This window comes from Apus apus, chromosome 3 (assembly GCF_020740795.1).
Source record: "Apus apus isolate bApuApu2 chromosome 3, bApuApu2.pri.cur, whole genome shotgun sequence".
Classification (NCBI taxonomy): domain Eukaryota; kingdom Metazoa; phylum Chordata; class Aves; order Apodiformes; family Apodidae; genus Apus; species Apus apus.
The window spans coordinates 109,306,424-109,330,697 of record NC_067284.1 but is presented as its reverse complement, the minus strand read 5'-3'; the positions used below and the strand labels follow the sequence as shown (position 1 = coordinate 109,330,697).

Here is a 24,274-nt window from a genome sequence, read left to right as displayed (position 1 = left end):
TGATGTGGAAGGCAGATACTTTGACTCAAGCTTTCACACTGTTCAGAGTATTTTCATAAGTAATCTACAGTCAAATATAATTTCCATAAGGCGTGTGCATAGTTAAAAAAAAGTTGAAAACAAGAAGTTCTCAACCCACGGAGGCATTTAAGCAGATAAGCTCACGTGTCTTCCTGGAACCAGATCATGATTAATGACTCTAGTCAACAGAGAAGGACCTTTTAAAAAAATGTGGATGGCACTGTGCTTGTGGGGCAAGGTCAAAATTCTGAGCGACCTTTAATTGAGCAACAGGATGAAACTCAGTGCAAAGGAGTACACCTGGAAAAAAATAATAAATCAAAATCACAGCTGCATAAAGAAATTCATGTGTCTAAGCAGTTGTGTGATGCAACAGTCAGCAGTATCACACTTGTGTAATAAAAACAAATGTAGAATCATAGAATGGTTTGGGTTGAAAGGGACCTTCAAAGTTAATCTAGTCCAGCCCCTGCCATAAGCAGGGACACCTTTCACCGCTAGAGCAGGTTGCTCCAAGCCTCATCCAGCCTGACCTTGAACAATTCCAAAGGTGGGGTATCCACAGCTCCCTGGGCAACCTGTGCCAATGTTTCACCACCGTTGTGATAAAAAGATTTCTTTCTTATGTCCAATCTAAATCTGACCTCTCTCGTTTTAAAACCTTCGTCCTGTCTCTGGAGGCCCTAGTAAAAAGTCTGTCTCCATCTATCTTACAAAGCCCCCTTTAGGTAGGAAGAGGCCATGATAAGGTCTCTCCAGAGCTTTCATTTCTCCAGGCTGAATAACCCCATCTCTCACAGCCTTCCTTCACAGGAGAGGTGCTCCAGACCTCTGACTGTTTTTGTGGACCTCCTCTGGAACTGCTCCAACTGGTCCATGTTTTTTGTGTGCTGGAGACCCCAGAGCTGGATGCAGTACTGCAGGTGGGGGTCTCATGAGAGCAGACTAGAGGGGGACACTTACCTCCCTCAACCTGCTGGCCACCCTTCCTTTTACTAATTACAGGATATGATTCCTTGCCTGAAATTTCTGGATGTACAGAAGACAGTGCATATCATATCACTTACTGTTGGTTTGGTACGTGGATGCTGGGCTACCATGGCTAGTTTTCAGTGTGCTCAAAGCAAAGGAGACAACTGGAGAGAAAATGGCAAAGCTGCAAGAATGTTAGAAGCTGAGCACTAATGGGGGTGGCAGCTCTTCAGACAGTGCCACTACTGCTTTCATGGTCTTCTGTTATAGCTGCTTAGTGGTGTGGGGGGTGGGGTTTATTCTGCTTCTTGCAGTTGTTACAGTGCCTGGCATTGTGAATCAAAGTCTAGTCCTGCTTGGATAAGGTCTTGTTTACAGGTCCAAAGAAGATCCTAAGAAGAAAACTACTGATACATGACAGGTAATACCTGTATCTTTAGAAACAGATTATTATATTAGAGAAATTCCAGGACTTTGTGACCAGGCAGCTTACTGCAGGCTACTGCTAGTCCTTGAATCATAATCTGAGAACCATTGAACTAAAAAAATTTTCTTATTAATTGCAACAGCTGGGAGCAAAGCCAAATGCTGGGCCATAACAATAATAAGGATGCTGCTTATGTTAGAAGTAAATTATTTGCATACTTAAAGTTTTTGAGGTTTTGGAAGATGATACATTTCTGCCTGAACATTTTAAATAACTGAATAAAGATGGAAGTAACTGAGATAGCTATTTCTTGATTTTTGTAGCAGATAAGTAGACTGAAACTGTTGAAAACCTGTACTGATTTAAGCTACCTGCCCACCATAACTCCCAAAGTAGTGATATTTCTTGGGGCAGGAAAAGAGCTTGCTGTCACTAAGTATTGCTGAATAAAAACATCTGCTTGGCATGCAGTAGCAGTTCCAAAACAGGAGGTTACTCAATACATACTACATCCTAAAAAACAATACAGAATATTTTTTAATGTTATTGGCCTGATGTTTGCAAAGATTTATGCTTAAGCTTTAATTATTTTATATAGTTTTATGGTTTATCTAATTGTATAGTGAAACAGAAGCAGAGCAGATGGACTTTAAGAATTTTATAAAGAAAAAGGTTTAAAATGTCTTGGATAAGGAAAATTTACTTTGGGAGTAAGTAATGGGTATAGGTATGGTGAAATGCACACATCTGTGTAAAATAAAGGATGTGGTTGAAAATAGCTACAGATTGGTATATGTTGAGCTACTCTGTTTTCAGACCACTTATCTATAGGAAAGTACCCTTGATTTCAGCCTCTTTTGAGTCTCCCCTAAATGTTTTCCATCACATTTTGAGATTTCTATGCAGAAAGCCCAGATCTACTGTGTTTCTCATTTGAATACTCCTTAGAAGAGTCTGTGGACTACACTGAGGGACTTGTAGGATGAACTTGTTCACCTTTAGTTGATGATTTTTCATTCTTAACTATTAGTATCCCATACTGATTAAACAGTCTTCCATTTCAGTTGAACACTAAAGAGAAAATTCTTTCCTTGAGGCTACAGTTGACACTGCTGCTGCAGGGCAGTGATTTGCAGGTGGATGCAGGTATAGTCTTTACATCAGGCTGAGTGCTTTGGGAGACCTGACATTTGAAAATGTAACTCAGCAGTGAACAAGTTACTTCTCTTTATTTTGGCTGACTAGTTCCCCTGAAATTGGTGGTCCCACCTCTTTTCGTGTCACTTGGAATGTAGTTGCACCACACCTTAGGGGTTTGAAAGTCTCATTGACTTCACATTCCTTGAACCTACACATTTGTTTCCAGCTCTGCTGATGCACACATTATGGACTTACATAATGGCATTTGCAGGGCACATACCTTTCTTTGACATGGAGATAGTGTGAAACAGTGCCACAGGGCAAGAAGCTATTTTCACATGTCCTACTTCATTTGTTGGGTGGGTTGGGTTTTTTTGATGTTCAGAAAAAGAATAAAATCCACACTGGGTTACCACTCTGCTTGCCAGTCACTGGGCTTGTTGCCTTTGTACTGATTGCCCTGGATGCAGGCTTCTGTGAGGAGCAGACTTAGTTTCATAATGCCAGTCCAGTATCTTTTTAATATCACAGTGTTACTGATACATTTTTTGCATCAGGAAATGAAAATTATTTTGATAAAGAGTAGGGCTGGTTTTAGCTGTAAGATAGGATTAGTCTGCCTTCCAATTCTTGTTTCTAAACAAAGTCTGTGCCAACTGGAAGTTGTCCAGTTGGTTAAATAATGACATGGGAGCAGTTTGGTCAGGAATATTTGCTTTTTCACCCTGGGGTTTCTTCCATCTGCCTAAAAAAGCAATTATATCACTAAGACTGAAATTCCCTTGTCCATATCCTGTCTGATAGTGGACAGTCCTAGCTGCTGTTGAGGCAGATAGAAGCCATTGCTGCTTTTTCTGCCCTTACATACTGGATACAGAGCCCAGGTTTGTCATCTCAGTAACTCCTTGGGTGCTGGGAAGCTGCTTACCAAGTCACCCAAAATGTCTCTTCTGGCCTACACAAGCCCTGTTTTCTGAAATCTGCTCAATTCTTTATTTCATTAGGTACTATAACACTATAAAGCTCTAGAGGCCAATTTAACATTGTGGCATGTATTGGAAATGAAAATATGCTGTTGAATTTTTTTTTCATTAGGCAGTTAAATCATTGTATTGACATTTCAGCATCTGTGCAGCTTGGGATCTTGGAGTCCTCAAAGGGCCATGACCTCTGATGGGGAAGACAGCCTCTCTAAGTGTAAACATATTTCAGGCTCTTTTTTTTTTTTTTTTTTGGCCACTGAAGTTTACTCAAACTGGAATGCATCTTCAGTTGTTTGTAGGACAATGTTGAAAAGGTGTTTCAGTGACAATATAGGAGCAGCATGGAGTGAAGGATGTATCTTCCCTGTTTATGCAGATGTGTTTCATCTGTTTTCTGCTGTGATCTGCAAAATCAAATTCACAGTTATTCAGAGTGGTACCAGCATTAAGATCAATTTTACTCAGCAGATTATAATTCATCTGACGCTCCCCTGAGGGCACCAAATCACTGAATGTGGAAAAATTATATACTTTTAGCCTTTTTTAGTTGCCTCTTTCAGTGCAATGTGTTAACATAACCATTTTAATTTATGGAAATTCTGTCATTTGTAGTTAGAGGAACAGACTGTTAACTGTAGTTATCTTTAGACATATATATATATATACACACACACAAAGTTAACAAGAAAATATATGTAAAGAATTGGTGATGAAGATGGATTTTCACTGCCAAGCTACAGAAGGAGACTTTCATGAATCATAAAATTTTCTGGAAATAATTTTGCTTAAGAGATGCAATAAGTCAACATGGTTTTTCTGTGTCTCTCAATTTTTAAAGAGATCCCATAGTTCTGGAACTAAGTTTTAATGTTGTTTATTTCGCCTTGTTTTCCTCTTCCATTATCTGTTTTTTCCCCACCTCCACTGCTTCTCTATTTTAAAGTGAAATGGGGAACTAGAACAAGTTAGTGTGTGGTAAGAAAACTATCTTGATCTCCATCGTTTAGCAGGGTGTGAAGGGGTTTGTTGTACTAACCAAGTGCAAAGTGCAGAAGAAAGCTGTGGTGTGAGCATCTCTTGTGACCTTGGACCCTCAAATCCTCACTTAACCCATCATGTAAAATTTCTTTGAATTGTGTCATCCATTCAGTCCTGGTGTGTTGCTGTGTGACCAATGTGATCCTTTTCCATCATCTACGCTGAACTGGATGTACGTGAGACAGAATAAATCAGAATACATCTGAAATTAATCCTCAAAAGGGATTTCCACATCCCGTTATTTATAAGAAGAAGGTTTCTTCATGTATAGTTTTGCTCTTTTCCCACCCAGTGATTATTTGTTTCTCAATTTTCTTTTAACCTCTTTCTTACGTGTTTATTTCTGATAGAAGGTACCTTTATTGAACTTTTTTTGTATACCATTAAGCTTTAAATGTATTGATGGGTAGTTTAGTTTTGGTACAGACTCCATTTAGTCCTCAACTGGAGACAGCATATTGTTGTCCTTGATGTATCTTTATGATACAAAGAGACTCCAGTCTTAGAGGCTTTAGCTTCTAGGACCTGTTCAAATGTGTACAGAAAACAGACCTGCTTGAGTAATTTGCACATGAAGTGTAAGACAGCAAATGACAGATGGTGGAGACAGACTGGCCAGAAGAAGAAACAGTCACATAGTACAAGTAGAGCATTAGACAGTGGTCACAGTACTGCAGATTGTGCCCACTGATGGTGGCTGCAGTGGCAGGGAGCAAGGCAGGAGAGAGGATAGCAAAGGCTCTTTGTCCTACATTGTAGTGCAGAGGTGGAAAGTGAGACTATGTCCTTCAGTGAAAACTGACTTCTGCAGTTTTGTCTCCATGTAGACTGTTTTCCTTTGTATTTGAAGCTACATTTTAGCAGGTTTTTTTTTTAATAACTTCTGAGGATGTGCATTGGTGGGTCAATAGTTTTCCCGTGTGCCTTTTTTTAACAGCTAAATAACATTTATGGAGGATCATGAAATCAGGTTCTCTTCCACTCTCTTGCTTAGTTTTTAACAGTCACTTTCAGAATTGTCAGTGCCCTTTCCCTAAATCCAGACAAGCTGAAACTATATTTTTAGCCATGTTAGTGCAGTTTACAGTTGTTGTGGGATAGGGAAGGGAAAAAAGCATTCCCCATGACTGTGATGAGAAACAGCTGAACTCCTATAAATGTGGATCACTGTAGGCGGAATAGTAAATCAGGAATGGGCAAGGCAAGCATTTTATTTGTTTTAACTGTCCCATGGCTTTTTCTTGTTTATTTTGCTTGTTTTACTGTGTTGACAGAGGCAGGGAATGAATAGTATGTGTTTTATGGTTGTTTTATAGCATTATAATTCCAAGAGTGTAAATAAAGTTTCTCAGCTCTTAGTGTTCTCTTTATTATATTTAGTTTTTGCATTTAGCGTTCTGTTCAGTGAGGTCCTGATGCTGCATCCCTGACAGCCCCAGAGGTGTCCCCTGACACTTCAGCAGGCTCAGTAAAATATTTTTAAGATACTGAGCTTTCTAGATGCTCTGACTGGGTTTTGTGTATGCTTGTAGAAGTGAGATGCTCCTGAGTGAGCTACAGAAACACTGGTTCTATTTCTGTGGTTGCCCAAAAGTGGGCACTGTGACTCCAAGTCAAGCTGTCCTTGCCTCAGTGTCACCACACAGAAGAGGAGAGCAATATACCTCAGAAAGGTTGAAGAGATGAAATTTCAGTTGTCAAAGATCAATCAGAAATAGTTTTAATAAGAAGCTGGATATTTATGTAGCTTTTCTTACAGTCCCAAATTTATACAGTTAGTAGTAATGTTTTTCATGCAGCTTATCATAATGCATAACTTTGATCCTAGTTTCCTGCATAAATTTGACTACCAGTCCCTTATTTATTATTGTCCCTAGCACTTTAATGGGGTCTTTGTTGTTGGCTTTTCCAGGAGTGCCAGCTAACTATTTTTATAAGAGATACTGGCTTGTGTCTGCATTAGCATTTTTAGTCTGAGCTGCCTCATGAGGAAACTTTCCTCTTGATCTTCATTAACTCTGCTTTTCGCTTATATCACAGAGCACTTGATGAACTGGACGAAATTAATATAAAAGATGCACTCCAATAGTGTGCTTGATATGGTCCAACTGTTAATGGACATTCAGTCCATGGCACCTGATCAGAAAGTCCTCAGTACCAACTGCTTTGCTGTAGAGATCTGCTCCTATTGTAACACTCTTATAGAGATAAATGTAGCAGCTATTGGTGAAAACTAATTAAGGTTGTTTTTCTTCCTTAGTTTTGTTTGCTAAATTAAGGTAATAGGAACTTTAGGAATTATTGAAGCAGGCTAAATATATACACAGTAATTTGTTCCTCGTGCTACCAGTTAATTATTGGGCTTAAATGTTTGCAGCAACAAGACAAAATCGATAGTATTGTACTATGTATTTTATTAAATCCAGTGCAGATGAGCTCCTTGGAGTTTACTACATACGTTATCTACTCAGTTATTGTTTGAATTCTAAAAAATAAGACAACAGCAAAAAAAAAAAAAGGCTTTTTTTTCAGGACAGTCTGAGTCTTGTCTTCATGTCTTTGTTCTTAGCTGTTTTTAGCCATTCTCAAGCCAAGATGTAAGGCTCCTACTTGGAAAACAGAAATTGCATTAAATCCTCCGCAAATCTGTTCTTGCTATTTTTCACTGCCAAATATAATACAAAAGAAAAAAAAAAAAGTATTGAGTGATGTTGCACAAAATGGTAGCCAGCACAGGAATCAAAAGTAGCTTTTCAGAGAACAAAGAATGATGTCTCTACAGAACACTCCCTAGCACTGGGGGCAAAACAAATAGATCAAGTCATATAATGTACACTTGGCCAGCCCATTTGAAAGAGTGCTTCCAGTGTTTCAGATAGCTCATATGGCATCTGGAACTGGAGTGTTTCAAATTTGGAGTGCTCAGAAAAGCTGTTGCTGGTGATACAGTGAAATAGCAGTGCTTGTATAAAGAAGAAATGTAAAGTGTGGATTTTCCTTTTAGCTCAATCGTTGGGTGTGAAATTGAATTGCGAATTCTCCAAACTACATTAAATCACCCCCTTGGCATTGCCACAGGAACAATTTATTTCATCTTGAAGGAGTCTTTGGTTTCCAGATCAGTGGAGCTAAGCAGGGGGAACGTGCGTCACATTGAGGTAAACAGGGATGTGAGCTGGTTAAAAACAGAAAAGGCAATGCAGCAAAATTCTGTGTCCCTGACATTTGTCAGCCTCTTCTGAAATGTGAATGCCATTTCCATTAAGCTTTGGGGCAGATATTATCTCTGTATCTTTTGTTGTGCTGAGATGTTGCGAACGGAAGATAATTTTATTTAGTTCTACTGATTTTTCCAAGAGACAAGTCTGCCTTGTTTTGTTCCTCAGGGTTTGAACTGCTATTGCAGTGCTATCGTGCCTTGGTGGAGCGAGCTGTCCTCATGCAGGACAGCTGGTAGTAAGGGATGTCTCTTACTGTTCCTGTTGTGAGGTAGAACTACCAAGTTTCTTCACATTTCCCACTTATTGTTGTCATCACAATGTTTTATGGGATGAGGAATTACAAATGTCTATACCACGTTGTGTCATATCTGTTTATACTTTCTCCAAGCCTCTCTCTGGAACAAGACACTGAATCTGTAAGCAGTATTATATCAAATATTTCTGCTGTCAGAATGATTTTTGGCACAAAATGAAGGCAAAAGTTCAGATGCAGCCTGCAGCATCTAAAAGTCCTGTGCAGGTGCCTCCAAAACAGCTGTAGTCTGTGTGGGTAACACGGCAGCATGTTTGATCCATGCACCAGGGCTGTGTGCAGATCTGCTTTATGGCCAGTGTCTGTTCTGTTTAGGGTTGGTGCACTGTGAAGAACATAGCATCATGTCTGGAATACAAAATGTGTGTTCTTTACGTAGTGAAACTTAAAGGTATTAGGACCCCCTTTAACAGCATTGTAATAGTGCAAGCAAATTGGTTGTGATTTAAGAGAGCAAGATTTAGTGCATTTTTCAACTCGGCCCCTCTCAAAGTGCAACCTTAACATTTATTTTGGCTTATGCTGTTTCATTTCACCTTTGGCTCTCAATTTATGTGACCTCCTCCCCTTATAAACAACAGAAAGCCAAGCAAGAACAACAAACTGCATGAACTGGAGTAGCAAACTTGAATGGATTTGTTGATGTACTGAGACAATTGTGCAACCCAGGCTCTTTTCACTCCTGTCTCAGTGCTCTAGTCCAATTTCAGGAAGAGATGAGCAGAGCTTTACAGAGTTCCAAGATGAGTTCCATGCTTTTAGACAGTATGGTTACCAGGTGGTCATTGCAGAGTACCTTATAATTCTGGTTACCTGACAAAATACCCTGTGCTCCCTGTTTCTTCCTCCATTTCAGAATTTCTCTCATGTAGAAGTGTTGCCAGTCTTGTAAGGTGCTCTGATGAATGGCAAGTGGAAGGTCATGTATTTCTGTTGCATTTTTTAATTGCTGTTTCCACCTTACAAAATTGTATGAGGGATTCCCTTTCATAACAGAAGAAACTTTCTGCAAACCTACATTCAGACAGCATGAATGTTCATGCAGTCTGAATGTTGTATGTAACTATTCTGTAATACTCTGTCTCACTGGTAAGGAGGGAATAGGAAGATCTCACACTCTTGCCTACAGCTGCCTTCAGTGAAAGGTAAATTCAAAGCTGGGTCCTGGAGACCTGTGCCTGAGGGTGATTTCTGAATGATAAATTTGTATTTTATTCTCCTGCCATTTCTTAAAGGCATGAGGACAAGTCCATGGGAACTCTTTATTGATCATTGTCATAATCTGTTTAAAATATTTCCTCTGTTTTCAGCTTTCTTGATATTATAACTGAGAATCAATAGCACTTTTTCATATGTGCTTCCAAAGTTTCCTGGTAAGTTTTACCTTTTTAGAAGGAGAGAATTTCATCCCTGATTAGGTTGTTGTTTCCTGACTACTTGCAGGAGTTCCTGCCCTTTAAGGGATTTTCATGTGTCAGTTATATAAGTTTGCTTGTTTGTTTTCTTATGAAGTAATTGTACTTCAGCACTTGAGATGAACCCAGTTCTTTAAAGTTCTGATTAGACTGTCCTGTAATCTTTCCTTCTCATCATTTTCATGGAAGTCATTTGCCTTTTTGCCAATGGCATTTTGAAGTTTTACAGGTCTAGTGGTAAGTAACCTCCTCAATTCAGTCTTAAATCTTTTTATGGACAGTCTTTCATACGAACACTGTTGGTTATTTTAATTTGGATAATCCCTTTCCCTTAACGTCATTTACTGATTTTCTTGTACTCAGATGTAGTAGGAAACGTTGTAATTTAGTCTCTGTTTCCCAAGGTGAAATCATCTACTGTTACCACCTATGATAGGCTCACCACTTCTCCAGTCATCCTTGCAGTTGTCTTCTGTTGCTCTACTAGCTTGCCTCCATAGAATCATAGAATCACAGGGGTTGGAAGGGACCTCAAAAGATCATCTAGTCCAACCCCCCTCCATCTTCCTCAAACCTGGATGAGAAGAGCCATACACAGTATCCAGACTAACTAATTACAATACCCTTCATGTGGCATTGACATATCCCAATCATTAAAGTACTTCTAGCTGAAGTGTTCTAGGCTCATGCGTTAACTATTTTAAAAATGTGCCATTTTAGTGACTCATCCTGCTAGAAATAACCAGCATGCCCATCCTCATTGCTATAAACTGGGAATTAATCTGTTGGTAGAATGTATTTGTTACTAGATTTTTCAGTGCATGGGCTCCATATATGCTATCCAATTCCATCCTTCTTGTACTGCACAGGAGAGCTGCAGTGTTGCAAGCAGTGTGGCTGTGTGGAAGCAGAAAACGTTGGAACCTGAGACTTAAGTTTATTTCTTACAAGAAAATTTATATCATGTACAGAACTCATTTCAGGGACACCGATTCGTAATTGCCAATTATGTCTTAGTTTCCCTATTGTATACAATTAGTTGCTTGGATTCTCTTATATAAATGAACAGGAAAAATTGGAATGGGAAAATGCTTTCTTTATTTCCTTACAAAATTCTTGGAAAAAGGATTAGCCTAAGGTTTTAAATCACAGCCATTTCCTAAATCAAATGTTTAACAAGGGTGATAATAAGCATAAACACACTGAATAAAATGTAAATTTGTGTTCTGGGTTCTAGGGCTCTAATCCAAAGCTCAGTGAGGTCTGTGGAAAGACTTCTATTGATTTGAATTAGGCCTTGGCTTTTGTCCTGAATGAACACAATACCAGCAGAGCTATTCATGAGAGAAATGTTTGGAAATAAATCACAGGAATGCAGAACTGGAAGGAACTTTCTGTGTTGGAACTTAATTCACTTGCTAATTCAGGCAGTCATGTTTTACAGCACTTGTTGTGTCAATACTTTGTCACAGTCCTTGAATGGACTCATCAAATTCAGTCTTAAAAAACGAATAAAATATTTTGCCACTGCTGGTGTAATTGGAAAGGTGTTTCTGGACTCTGATGTTTGAAACACTCTAGCTCCTAGCCTAAACCTACTTATGCCAGTGTTTCAACTAGTTTTATGCCAACATGGTCTTGTAGTCTTGACTTTGTGTAGTAGGCTTTGTCTTCACTCTGTATAGTTCTGCTAAACTAGTCATGATTGTCCCATCTCTTCTCAGGCTTTGCTTTGTTTTGCTAAATAAGCTAAGCATTTTCTTTTCTTCTTCAGGAAGTTGTTAATTCCCTGTATCCTTTATCTGATTTTATTCCCATTTAGCTTAACTTATCTGGGATACAGGTAACAAAACATGTATTTTTAATGAGATCTAATAGTGCTCTATATAATGTTAATACTTCCCTTGCTTTACTGGAAATACTTTTCCAGATACATCCAGTTTTTTGTTTGCTGCCTCATGCTGCATTTCACTGATTATTTTTATGGTGTGACTTACAGGATATTGGTTCCCAGGTGAGCTCCCATTTAGAAACAGAAATAGTTTTTAGCCCAGGAGTGCATAGCTTTGCCCTTGTACTTTGAGGCTTTTAGCTTGTTGTCTGCTCCACTTTCTTCCTTGGATGGTGCAGTCTGTCCCGTGTTGGCTGTTGTAAATGATAACAATCAAGCTTGAATAATCAGCAGCTTTAATTAGTATGTTTCTACTGCATCCAGCTCTGGAGCGCCCAACACATGAAGGATATGGACCTGCTGGAGTGTGTCCAGAGGAGGGCCCTGAAAATGATCAGAGGCTGAGGGAGTTGGGGCTGTTCAGCCTGAAGAAGAGAAGAATCTGGGGGGACCTTATAGTGACCTTCCAGTACGCAAAAGGAGCCTGTAAGAAGGCTGGGGAAGAGCTGTTCACTAGGGCATGTACTAATAAGACAAGGGTTTCAAGCGAGAGAAGGGCAGATTTAGGTTGGACATGAGGAAAAAGTTCTTTAATATGAGGGTGGTGGATCACTGGAACAGGTTGCCTAGACAGGTGGTGGGGGCCCCATCTCTGGAGATGTTCAGGGTCAGGCTTGATGGGGCTCTGAGCAATCTGTCCTAGTGTGAGATGTCCCTGCTTGTTGTAGGGATTTTGGACTAGAGGATCTTTAGAGGTCCCTTCCAACCCAAGATATTCTACGATTCTGTGATTCTACTTTGTGCTAATTTTGTCAATTAAAAAAAGAACTCTAGAAACTTGTAGAGTTGGTGAATGATGGGTGATGGGAAATATCTTAAGATAGCAGGAAAGAAATGGGAAGAGATACCCAGTGTTGGGCAAAGGAATAGTGAGATGAAGAGAGGGCACAGGGCCCATGAGGGAAGAGTGAGAACTTATGCAGTATTGGTCAAATGAAGGCTACTCACATTTGCCAGAGCATTAATTGGTTCTCAGAGAGACATACTTGGGATGAATGAAGACATGCCAAAATCCCAGAAATCAATGCATCACTCATGACTTTCTTCATTTTGACTTTTTAAGAGTAGCTACACTGCTTCTTAACTTGAGATGTTCCTTTTCTAATTTATTTTTTAAAAATGTTTAAGTTATTTTAAGAATTTGCTTAGGTCTTAAAAATGTATATGACGTATTTTCTTGTAGATTGGAATGACTCTGAAATAATTCTATCCAGATAAGTACATTCAGCAGGTATTGGATGTCACAGGCAATATCAATGAAGGCATGAGGTGTTTCCTGGGGATTAGTATCAAGCTGGAAGGAGTTGGAATGGCACAAGATGCAGCTGAGGGTCATTATCTGTAGTTGAAAATTAATGACCTCTGCTGAGGTAATTATTCTTATTATCACCTGAAAGTGCAGAAAAACCCAGATGTATGAAACTTTTTAATGGGAGATGCAGTTTCAGTTGATACAGTAGATGTGTCCCCACTGTGGATAGACTGGCCTGTATTAATAGCAAATAGAGAGCTTGATTTCCTTCCACTCCCCAGCATTTTTAGAAGTGTTAATCGAAGCTGGATCTCTAAACCTGCACCAGTATCAAGTGGAAAAGTGAGCAGAATAAAGTCCACAGCACTTTAATGTTCTCCCAGTATTACATTTGGCATCCAGTACTTAATCAGCTTTATTTAGAGTTCCATCTGTCCATCAGTGCCTAATGAGAGTGCATCTCAGTGTAGTCCAGAAATTAGCCCAGAACATTCCTTGTGCTTGCTGGTCTTGGACCCACGTTTAAAATCTCATCCTCCCTTTTTTTGTATTTTGTCCCCAGTCAAGATCCAGGTTTCACATTGTCACATAGGCTGTGCTCAAGGAGGGCAGGCACACAGGAGTGGCTGATGCAAGATAATACTGCTGTGTTGATACAGGGAGAATCTGGTTGTTTCCTAATAAACAGTCAGTCGCAATAGGTGGTTACTTTCTAGTGGCCAGACAAGTTCTATGCATGGTCTCTTCCATGGTTGGTGAAGTATTTTTTTTTTAATATGGTGAATGATTGCATTGTTGACTTGTGAGGAAAGGGACTAGGAAATATTTCACCTTGCTGTTTATTTTAGCTTATGTGACTTCTGTTATAATACCTTAATCATCTCATATATATATATATATATATATATATAAAACCATAAATACCTTGATACCTTATATATATATTTAAGTTTGTTTACTTCAAGGTGCTTTTAAAAAAAAAAAGAAGAAGTCTGACTTAGGTAATATAGCTAGTGTAAAGACACAAGCTTTCATTATTTACTCACAGTTCTCTTTTATTTAGGTTATGCACAGTACTGTGTGTTTCTGAATGCTGTGTACGTCCTCCTTTGCACATAACATTGGTCATTGTGAAGGCTGTAGCATCCAAATTTCAAGTAGGACAGAGTTGTGAGGACTGGTGCTTTTGGCTGACCTTTATACACGTGTCACTGGATTTAGATTTCTGCTCAGGAAGATGGAATTTTGCAGAATTGTAAGCGAAGCAGTTATAAAACATAGCTCAGGGGTGAAATGTGGACAATTTGAACGTGAAGTGTGGTATGACTTGAGTCACTTGTACAAACCTATCAACTTCAAGTGGTTTGTGGGTTTACTACTTGCCTGTATTCACACTCACCCAAACCAATGAGCTCTCTTTTTCTTTTCCCCCCACACCTCCTCCTGTTCCAAAGTATCTCTTGTGGTGAGAGGAAGAGGTGAATGAGGTCAGGCAAAATGAAATGAACATCATGAAAGCTTAATAGACCGCAGGGAGGTTCCTTTGAAAGGGTGCCAGAAATGGAATATCAGTTATGGAGAAGACGACCACAGAGCTGGCAGTGAATGAAAGGAGATCTGGTCCATGCACTTTAGTGCTTCATATTCCTTTTCACAAAGCTGGTCTGTGTCCCTGCTTAGCTCTTTAACAAGCGTGACATGATGCTGGGCACTCCCACAGTGCTGTTAGTGCTCCCTGGTGCAGTTTCACTGTACATTTTTCTAAGTAGTGCAGGATACATTTTTCTAAGTAGTTCTGAATTCTTTGTCTTGCTTGTAAGATCAACAGATGAGCACTGAAATATTGATGAGATTACATAAATTGCACTTTCTATTTCATCTTCTGCAGACTCTACCATTTCTCTACTCTAATAGATAAAAAATTGTTTTCCTGGGTGAGAGGGAAAGAGGTTGTATTTTAAAATGTGAAAATGTGTTTACTTGCAGATATATGAAAGAAAACATTTGGTTATTGTAACTATAAAAACTTTTCCACCTGCAGTAATAACCCATAATGTATGAAATGGTGTGGCAAATCATGTCAAATGCTGTTTTTTTCAGGATGAAGAAGTCTTAAAAGAAGGGGCTTTGCTCTGGCTGATTGTCCATCTTTTAAGGTTTCAAGTCTTGGTTGCAATAATTAAAGTGTAAGGACTTTATATGAGAATCGCAGGACGGCAGTCTAAAATCTGAGTAAACACAAAGGCTAGTCAAAATTATGACAGTTCCCTTTCAGTCTTAATATTTTAAAGATCCGTGCAAGTATGTCAGAACTAAGGACTTGGATTTATTTGATGATGTGGAACTAGTTCTCTATATGCACATAGTTTACAGAGAAATGGCAGAGAGAGTCTGATCTTCCAGGGCTGGTAACATACCTTGAATTTCTCTTGATATCTAGGTCCAAAGCTGGTGGTACATTTTAGACCCTTCTTTTACAGTGTCAAAATACCTGTATTTGTGTCATGTGCTTTTGAACAGGGAGTTCTACAGCTCAGCATTTTAAAGCCTGAAATTTGTCTTTGGGACAAGTTTCTGCTGCTACAGGAACTCTCAAGGAATGAGTGTATGTGTGTGCCAAGTGTTTAGATGACAAAACATCTGGAAAAACATAACATACAATACAAAATGACCCTGCAGTGTTGATGTGAGTGTAACCCTCAGTAACAACCCTGAGGTTGTCTGCTGACTCCATTGTAATTCAGCACAATGTTTGCTTTTGTACAGATGAGTCCGCAGTTGTCTGGTATTTTCAGTCATCTGCCCTTTTCAGCTTCATTTCGTAAGTCATTGTCACAATTTTGCTCAAATTTTACAAGAAGTTCACCATTTTGCAGAGTTCAGCACTTCCAGGACCAGTGCTTTCCTGAGTTTCTTTTCACAGAGCCTTTATTTTAGTCTATGGACACCCCACCCCCGCCCCCAAAGGACACGGGCTGAAACCTACTGATTAAACAGTTGTCATCAAGTTTCAGATGATCCTTTAACACGGACTGATCTGACAGAGCACAATGTTAATCTTCAGCATTATTTTTTTTTCATTTGCAGGAAAAATTTGAAGGCTTGTTCCGTGCCTATGATGACTGTGTGACATTCCAGCTGTTTAAAAGCTTCAGGCGTGTGCGGATAAATTTTAGTAGTCCCAAATCAGCTGCTCGTGCCAGAATAGAGCTGCATGAAACACAGTTCAGAGGGAAGAAGTTAAAGCTGTATTTTGCACAGGTAATGAAATCTGGTATCTACTTTTATGTTATTGTGTAGCTCTTTAAGGAAAATTGCACAGTAACACTGTATAAAAGTAATAAAGCTTTCTCCCATGCTCAGTCTCTCTACTAAAAGATTATTCAGATATCCTTGTGTTGTCTGAGCTGTGCATGCCCAGTGGGTCTGCAGTAAATTTAAAGGACTGCTTAGGATCCAAGTTGCTTATTCAACATACAAAAGTTACATAGTTCAGAACTGATTTACAACGTTGGATATTTGCTGTGGGTAACTCTCTAACCACAAAAAAAAGTGGTAAAGTATCTTATGTTCATAAAAAAGTAGGGCTGAATTACTTAGAGTTCAACCTTGAGCCTCAGTCAGGCTTCCTCCTGCCCCCCCCCACCCCCCCTTTTTTTTTTTAACTGAATACCTGTGTGAATTTGCTAAAAGGAATTAGTAAGTTCACAAAAAAGGGAGAAGGCAGGGAGAGATCACCCCAGCCTGGGGGCAGAGGGGATTATATCCATCTGTTGGAAGTGTAAGATGAAGATTTCACTTCTTCTTAGCCAAGGGTGAGAAAACCCAGATGTCCCACAGCCTGGGTGAGTACTAGGCCCCAGCCAGGATACAGAAAGGTGAGGGAGGTTGAGAACCCAACCACCACCACTTCTTCTCAGTCTGTTTTAATAAGTTGCTGTGGCCACTGTGGCTTACGGGATACTCACTGGTGTGTATAAGCGATGTAAGTGTGCTTTGAGCTGCCAGATTGGTTCTTCAGGGATCTTAGGTTAAGGGCAGGCTCATTTGAAGATACCAAGTTAAATTTTGAGCCTCTACAGCCTGGTCAGAATAGGAGCTGTTTTGAGCCTAGGCAGAAGGGGAACCCCTGGAAGATGGGAAACTACAGTTGTGAAAAAAAGCAACATACTTAATAGTTTAGATGAGTTCAGAAGATCTTTCAGTTGGATTTAGGTGCTGACAGTCTACCTCCATCCCATTTTATGTGCCTTAATCTCCTAGATCTGGCTCTGTTGTTGTTTTTTTTCTGAAGGGTTTAAATCTGCTGTTATGCAACATCTGAGAATAATTTTACTCTTACCTGCGCAATTGAGAGGTGAAGAGGAACTTATGATAACATAAGAAAAATGTTCATAATGTGCTTAGTCTCAATATCAAAGTCGATTGTCTGCAAAGCCATTTATGCAGTCTTAAAAGAGCTTGTTAGTTCTGTCCAATAAATGAGTATGTGGAAGCACCACAGTGTCTGAAGCAGTGTGTGTTTACATGGGCCTGAGCCAGACTGAGTAAGCACTTCCAGCACTAGAAGTTCTGGGGAACATGGAGTTGACAGACCCAAACTGGCTCTTTGCAAAACTCATTTCAGTATAGCAGGGTTCTGTCCTAGGCTTCTGGTTATGCAGATGCAGTTTATTGCTTCTGGGCCCAAGCTGCTTGTAAAATTGGTCAGGTGTGGCTGTATTCTAAATAATTGACATGGACACTTCTTTAATATACCAGAAAAAAAGCAGGAATTAAACTAGATCATTTAAGATGGAAATAAAATTAGAACAATTAGTTGCAAATGACTAAGGAACATGATAGAGTCCTTTAGCACTTCAGCTAAAGAAATAAAATCTTCAGAAATCTTTCTGCAGTTACTGATGAGGCCTTGGTACAGGAGTTACTGGTTTCTTGTCTAATGTCTGTTTTAATTTAGGAGTTTAGGCCAGTAGATCACAACATTGTATTTTCAGCCCCCCAAAAGTCTCTGAACTAGCACTTGTAGATGCCAAAGCTTTGCACTTATTCTCAGAGTATGTGTACAACAGGCACAAACATTGTAGCTTTGACCATATAACAGCCCTTCACAATATATTTACTGTAGAGGAACCATCTGTAAGGTTGAGATGCAATTCATCTCCAGACCTTATCTGCTGAGACTGATGCTGAAACCCTGCCTGGGTCACGTTTAATATTAGAAGTGTATGATATGAGTAATGTTCCATTTACCCATCCTATACTAAACAATATTTGTTATGCTTTTAAGATTCAGACCTCTGAGACAGATGGAGACAAGCTTCATCTGGCACCACCACAGCCTGCAAAACAGTTTCTCATCTCGCCTCCAGCCTCCCCACCTGTAGGGTGGCAACCAATAGATGATGCAACACCTGTCATCAACTACGACCTCCTTTATGCAGTTTCTAAGCTAGGACCAGGTAAGCTTGTGGTCCTTGTGTGAAGATGTGTCAGAAAAAGCAGATGAGAAATACCAGTGTAGAGAATAACTGCTGAGGAGTTTGGGATAAAGCCTGTAAGTTGCATTAAAGCTTTGGATTTAAGTTGATGCATGTTAATGGATTCTTTGCTTAAGACTGTGTTGTACCATATGTACATGTAGAATTAAATCTTATCTGCAGCTCCTAAGTGCTGTTTGCAGATCAAAGCTTGTTTACACAATTTACTTTGTTTGGGTTTGTGCTTAGATGAAACAACTGATGGTTTATTTGGGGACTGGACAAACACTTGTCTGTGAGCTTGAGAAGTTTTTGCTTTACATCGCATATTTGGTGCTGCTTTCCAAGATGCTGGAAACCTCATCTCATGTAGGCATCACTGCATCTCACCAGACTGGAGAATCTCTTGTGGTGATAACTTTATAGAGAGAGAAGTACCATTCCCCAGCCTTGGCAGGATTGCTCAGCTGGGACTGTCCATTTTCTGTCAAAAACTGTATGCAGAAGAAATGAGAGAAGTTGTCACCTCTATCAGAATAAGATAGATGTCAAAGGATAGTGCAGATAGACTTTGTTCTGTCTTCAGCTAATGCCAGGAGTTGAACCTACCTGGGGTTTTCAAAACTGCTTTCCCTTAGAAAATGTTCATCTGATGAAACCAAAACTGTTCATAGGAGAGGGTTACTTTTGATTTCATTAAGTCATCTTTACAAATAGTTTTCCTTCAAAGCCATTAAAACATCTTTTAAAATTTTTAAAAAATAAGAAGGGTTCCAGTTTTCAAGTCTTAAGTAGCATCAGTTAGAAATTAAGTCTAATTTGCATTTGTAAACCGTAAGAAAAATAGCTTGTTACATTATTTTCATACTGAAATAAAATACTTCAGATCAAATCTAATAACAGTTGAGGGTGTGAGCTCATAAAAAATTTTCAAAATTCTTGTGGGATGAGATAATGATTTTCTCCCCTCTGAAGGTGCTGTTTTCTTGTTCTGAGAGTAGCTTCTGACTGCAGACATCTTATCACTGAGGCTTTTGTGTAACTGCACTAGAGTAACCCAGAGCTGAAGTGCATGGGGTGCAGGAAGAGATGTTTCATAAGTCACAAGGTTTGCAGGATCATCTCTTACGTTCTTTTTATGGAATCTGTCACAGGGGAAAATTTGTATCAGGAGAACATCAGAGATTCCTGTATTTTATTCCCCTTCAGCAGGAAAGCTCATAGAAAAGGGCTGTCAGGTGTAACACTTCGTACTAGATTGCATATTATTATTTCCAGAATTGATGCTTTGCTTCTAAACTGCTGAGTAGAAGAAAACCAAAAAACTCCTTTTGTTTTCCTTTGATGCAGCAGTGTTATAAATGGAAACATGTAAACAAATTCCCTGGCTAGCTGAGTAATAAATCAATTCCTGTTCTAGAGCAGTGGAATGTGAAATATCATTCATTGTCCCACACTCTGGGACAGCTTTGCGTGAAGGTCATAGTCACTCGTATTTAAGGAGCCTGCAGGGAGCAATATGAAAAGTCATTCTGTGCTCTCTTCTATTTTTAGCACTTGTTAGAGAGATCAATTTTAGTTAAGTGCAGTGGCTGTTTTAAAATAGTTCTCAGTTGGGCATTTGCTATGTTTAGAATTTCATTCAAAAACGCATCCCACCATAACTTGTGTCTCAGATTCACATCAGTAAAACGTGCTGCTGTACATCAAATAACACTGTCAGCCTCAGCTGAATTAATTATTTTTCATTCAAAAAACACAGTTAAAAAATGTAGTTATGGCTTATCAGCTCTCAAAAAATATTCACTGGCACAGTTTTTTACAGAACTCTGAATGTTGACTTCTGTGTCTTCACCTGGTGAGGAATAGTTGCTATATTAAATACACTGATTTGGTAAGATTAATATCTGAGGACCAGAAAAACTTACTTGCAGTAGTGAACAGTCTCTTTGTATGTCCTGAGTCCAAGATGAGTTATACTGATCTTTTTCACTGGGAATGTAAGATGCACCACTTGGACACAGACTCATGCTACTTCCCCAGTCCATGAATACAGATCATCTCCTTTCACAGTCTGTTGCCATACTCATCATGCACAAAATCAGACTAAAATTGTCCCTAGGCACAAAGGCAAGGAGATTTGCTCCAGAATTAAATGAATAGACCAGAAGCTAGGTAACAGATTTGTCACGTGCTGTCTTTTTCCAAGCTCAGTTTTGGGACAGGTTTGGGTTTTTTTGTGTTGTTGGTTTGTTTTTTTTTTCTTTTCAGCCTTGTGGCTGCAGTTGTGACTATCTGGCATCTCACAGATCTAACAGAAAAGTTTTCCTTGTGCTGTGTGCCAAAGGAACCTGGCTTTTGGTCCTTCAACATTAAATTGAGATTGGTGAGGGTGCATTTATATCGTAGGGCATATTTAATTGAGTTTCGGGTTGATTGATGTATATTCTTACTTTCTGCAGGTGCAGAAATTGAAATTTAAGTGAGGTATTTAAAAATGCTGTAGAGCAGTCAGAGGCAAGAACTGTGTCTGTGCCTGATTCTGATCCTACAGCCTACAATTTTTTTCAATGTATTATGAAAAAGTGTGACCATCAATCTCTGAAAAACACTTCCAGTGTCAAAAGAACTTCTGGTACTTTGAAGTGCTGATGAAGATACAAAGGCATTGCACTGAACTGGGGTGGTAGTTTGGCTGTTGGCCTGTCAGACCCAGGTTGTGTCTCTGCCTTGACCTGGCTTGGACCTAACTCTTTCCTACAGGAACACTTGCAACCTACTCAGCTGCTGCCTAGTCTAGGCCCTCATGTCTTTTCCATAACATTTTATAATGTAGTTTCATCCCACTAAGAGATAAAGGAAAAAAAATTGAGACAAGTTTTAAGGGGGGAAAAAGGGGAATCCCCAGGTCTGGGCTATGTATATACAGCAGAGCTGCAACTCTCAAAGAAAAGGCAGCTGTGTTTGCCATTTATTAGTGCAGCAGTTTGCTAAACCATCCTATTGGCACTAGAATAAGCCCTTCCTTTTCTGGAAAGCAGTACTACCCCCTTCCTGTCTAGCCCCCAACCTGCATATTTCTTCACTCCTTCTCCCGTTGCCTCTTTCAAACCAGTCATCCCCATCACCCATCTCCTGAGTGCCTTTCTCTGGGACCCCAGGTGCCACCCTGGCTTCCCTTTGCCAATCTTAGCCCCTGCCTGCTGCCCACACCGCAGTGCCCAAACAAATGGCCTTTCTCCTATGACTTTGATTCACAGATCGTGGCCCCACTGATGAGATCTGCACTACACAGTAACACACAACAGCCAGTCAGGGTCTCGAGCACTTACCTGCTCTGTGTGCTCCCCAGTGTGATTTTGCCCTCTGTCAGTTAGCACTTGCCTCCACAATATCAGATACTATTTGAAAACCAGTACAGGCTGGGCACCATCTCCAGTAGCCTATACAGACAAATCTGTACCAGTTTCACTTCTCTCCACGTTTCATAGTCCCTCATCAGCATTCCAGCAGGCTTTGCATCTCCTAAATGCCCTCAGGCAACACTCTAGGTCATGTAAAATACTTTTTTCATATAATGAAAGCACCATTCTGAAGTGTTACTCATGATAGCTCTTAGGTCCATGCTGGTACCTCTTAGGACACAAAGGAGACCCTGCAGCAGTTTGTGCCACCTGGCTGCTGGGTCTGTGAATGATTAGTGGTCAGAGGAGGGTCAGGGTTTCATTTATATCTAGAAGCAATTAAAGATTTAGCTGTTCTGTTGTGCTCTAGCTGAGCTGCTTGAGGAGGATGCATAGGTCCTACCCCTGCTCCACCCTGGGTTTGGCTCACCCTTGAACAGGGAAGGAGAAAACAGGGACGAGCAGGATCCTGCCCAGGAAATGCTGCACACAGGGATTTCAAATCATGTCTTGCCCTGCAAATTTTCTGTTTCTAGGTGTTCTCAGACTCTCATGTTTGTTCTCGCTGATCCAAAGGAAATGCTAAATGCCTCATATGATTTCCAGAGAGGATTAGAAGGAAGTGGAGAGGAAGGCAGATGGGTAATAGATAAAATTTTCTGTCTCTGTCCTTCCTATCTTCTCTCTTCTGTGGCTGCTTCTGCCCTTCTGCCCCCTACCAGGGACAGGGTACAGGAGAGCTGCTCAGTGTAGAGAGCTTTCCCTCTGCCTTGTTCTTCTGGCCAGAAGAGGAGCATGCCTTTCTCCTGCAGCATTACTAATGGACTTCCAGAGATAAACTCCTGTTGTTTTTTTTTTTATGGCAGACCTATGCAGTAGAGGTATTATATGGAATAGGTTGCATCTTTTCTGGCATAAAGGTGCACCCATACAAAAAACCACTACTTATCTGCATCAAGTGTAAAACACTTGGATGAGGGTACTGTAAGTGGAAGGTATTTTTATGGTGCTAATGACACGTTTAACATGGAATGAACAGCTCTGAACCCATTAACCTCTGATCATGAGTCAGAATGAGGGATGAGGTATCAGTATCATTACCATTTTGTCATTATTAAGTATATGAACATACTCTTTGCTGAACAAAAGTGCCTCATTAAACAAGATGCACCATCAATGAAAGGTCATAGTACTGGTTCACAAAGGGACAGAATCTCATGCTGTCATTTTGAATTCTGAGATATCATATGTTGCTTTTGTGCTCTCCTTGTGGTCGTCTTCCCTGTGTCCCCTGAGGCTGTGGGTTTGCTCCTAGTTAAAGTGGTCACAAAAGGTAGTGCAATGTAGGGCCTGAGAAGGTGAAGGAGGTGTCATCAGAGGCAGCTGAGTGAGGTAGCTGGACAAATGCTTGATTTTAACTACAGAAGTTGGTGAGTCTAAACTCTGCTAACTGAACTTTGTGCTCTTGGTTTGGGAAAACCTGTCTTATAAACATAACTCAATTGCAGTGATTCAGCCATTACTCCACTGCCTTAACTGCTCAGATATTTTTAAGGCTGGAGGTGTCGTTGAAGAGGAAGCAAAATAAAGCACATAGAAAAAAGCAGAAGGGGGGGGTAATCTGACTGTATCAGCTGGATTTTTATTTTGTACTTATTATTGTGTACCTACCGTAGCATTTTTCTGCAAACAATGATGATCTTTAAGGTCCCTTCCAACCATAATGATTCTATGATTCTACTGGTTCCATTTAGGAAGGAGATACAGCTGCCTAAGTCCCATAGTTACTGTTGTTATTTTCCCAGCTCAGCCATGAAAAGGTTTTCTGCAGTTTGAGACACAGTTCTGCAGGCATGAATAATCTTGAGTACAGAACTGAGTCTGCAGCTCATTTATGCTCAGAAATAACTCTATGCCTTAAAAACCTAATTTGCAAGTGCATCGCATTTTGATTTGCAAAGTGACATTAATTGCTGTTGCAGTTACTTGTGCCAGAGGCATCTGAATATTTTTCCTTGTGTCTGAACTTATTTCCACTGTTCTTTTTCAGCAGAAAGAGCCCTTCTGGGAAGGATTTGAACAGTAAATAATGTGGCATTTGAACTGGGATGATTATCTTTTAAGAGGGTAGTGAATCTGATTTACTCCATGGTGCTGGTGCAGGAGGAGAGGGCCCAGTGGTGTCTGTGCACGGGGCTGCAGAGCTGCTTGTAGCTGACAGTGACCAATGGAGCCTCCAGTGCTGGGTGGCAGCATTGACGTCAGCCCAGGGCTGAGAAATTAGCTGAAGCCTGCAGGGAAAATAGGCAGAGAAAAACCATGTAATTTCTCAATGCAGCACAACCGAGCTATTTCTCTTTTTGTATTTTAGCCTATCAGCAAGACCTGTAATGCTTTGCTCAATTTGGATTCAGAGGAAAGGTTGCCAAAAATAGAGCAGTTAAATGTCAACGTTAACGGTATCGCTGCAGTAAAATATTTCTCACAGCACGATGCCTGACTTTTAGCTATTGTTCACTAGTTGCCTCCTGCAAAAATGCAGTAGTCCTCTAGTCACAAGCCACACAGTTTTATTTGGACCAGGAATTTGTCAGCACAAATACCAGTGAGCACAGTCCTAGAACTGCACGTGCTAATGCAGGGCCAAACCTGCAGCC

The 24,274-nt window shown here is 40.0% G+C and overlaps 1 protein-coding gene across 4 annotated transcripts in view; it reads left to right on the top strand.

Moving 5' to 3' along the window:
- RCAN2 (regulator of calcineurin 2) overlaps positions 1-24,274 on the top strand; it is an 84,968-nt gene that overhangs the window by 51,908 nt on the left and 8,786 nt on the right. For all 4 annotated transcript variants that reach the window (XM_051614154.1, XM_051614157.1, XM_051614155.1 and 1 more), the window contains 2 exons: positions 15,821-15,994; positions 18,024-18,195. In XM_051614154.1, the coding sequence (XP_051470114.1) occupies positions 15,821-15,994; positions 18,024-18,195 (346 nt within the window). The remainder of the gene's footprint in view (positions 1-15,820; positions 15,995-18,023; positions 18,196-24,274) is intronic.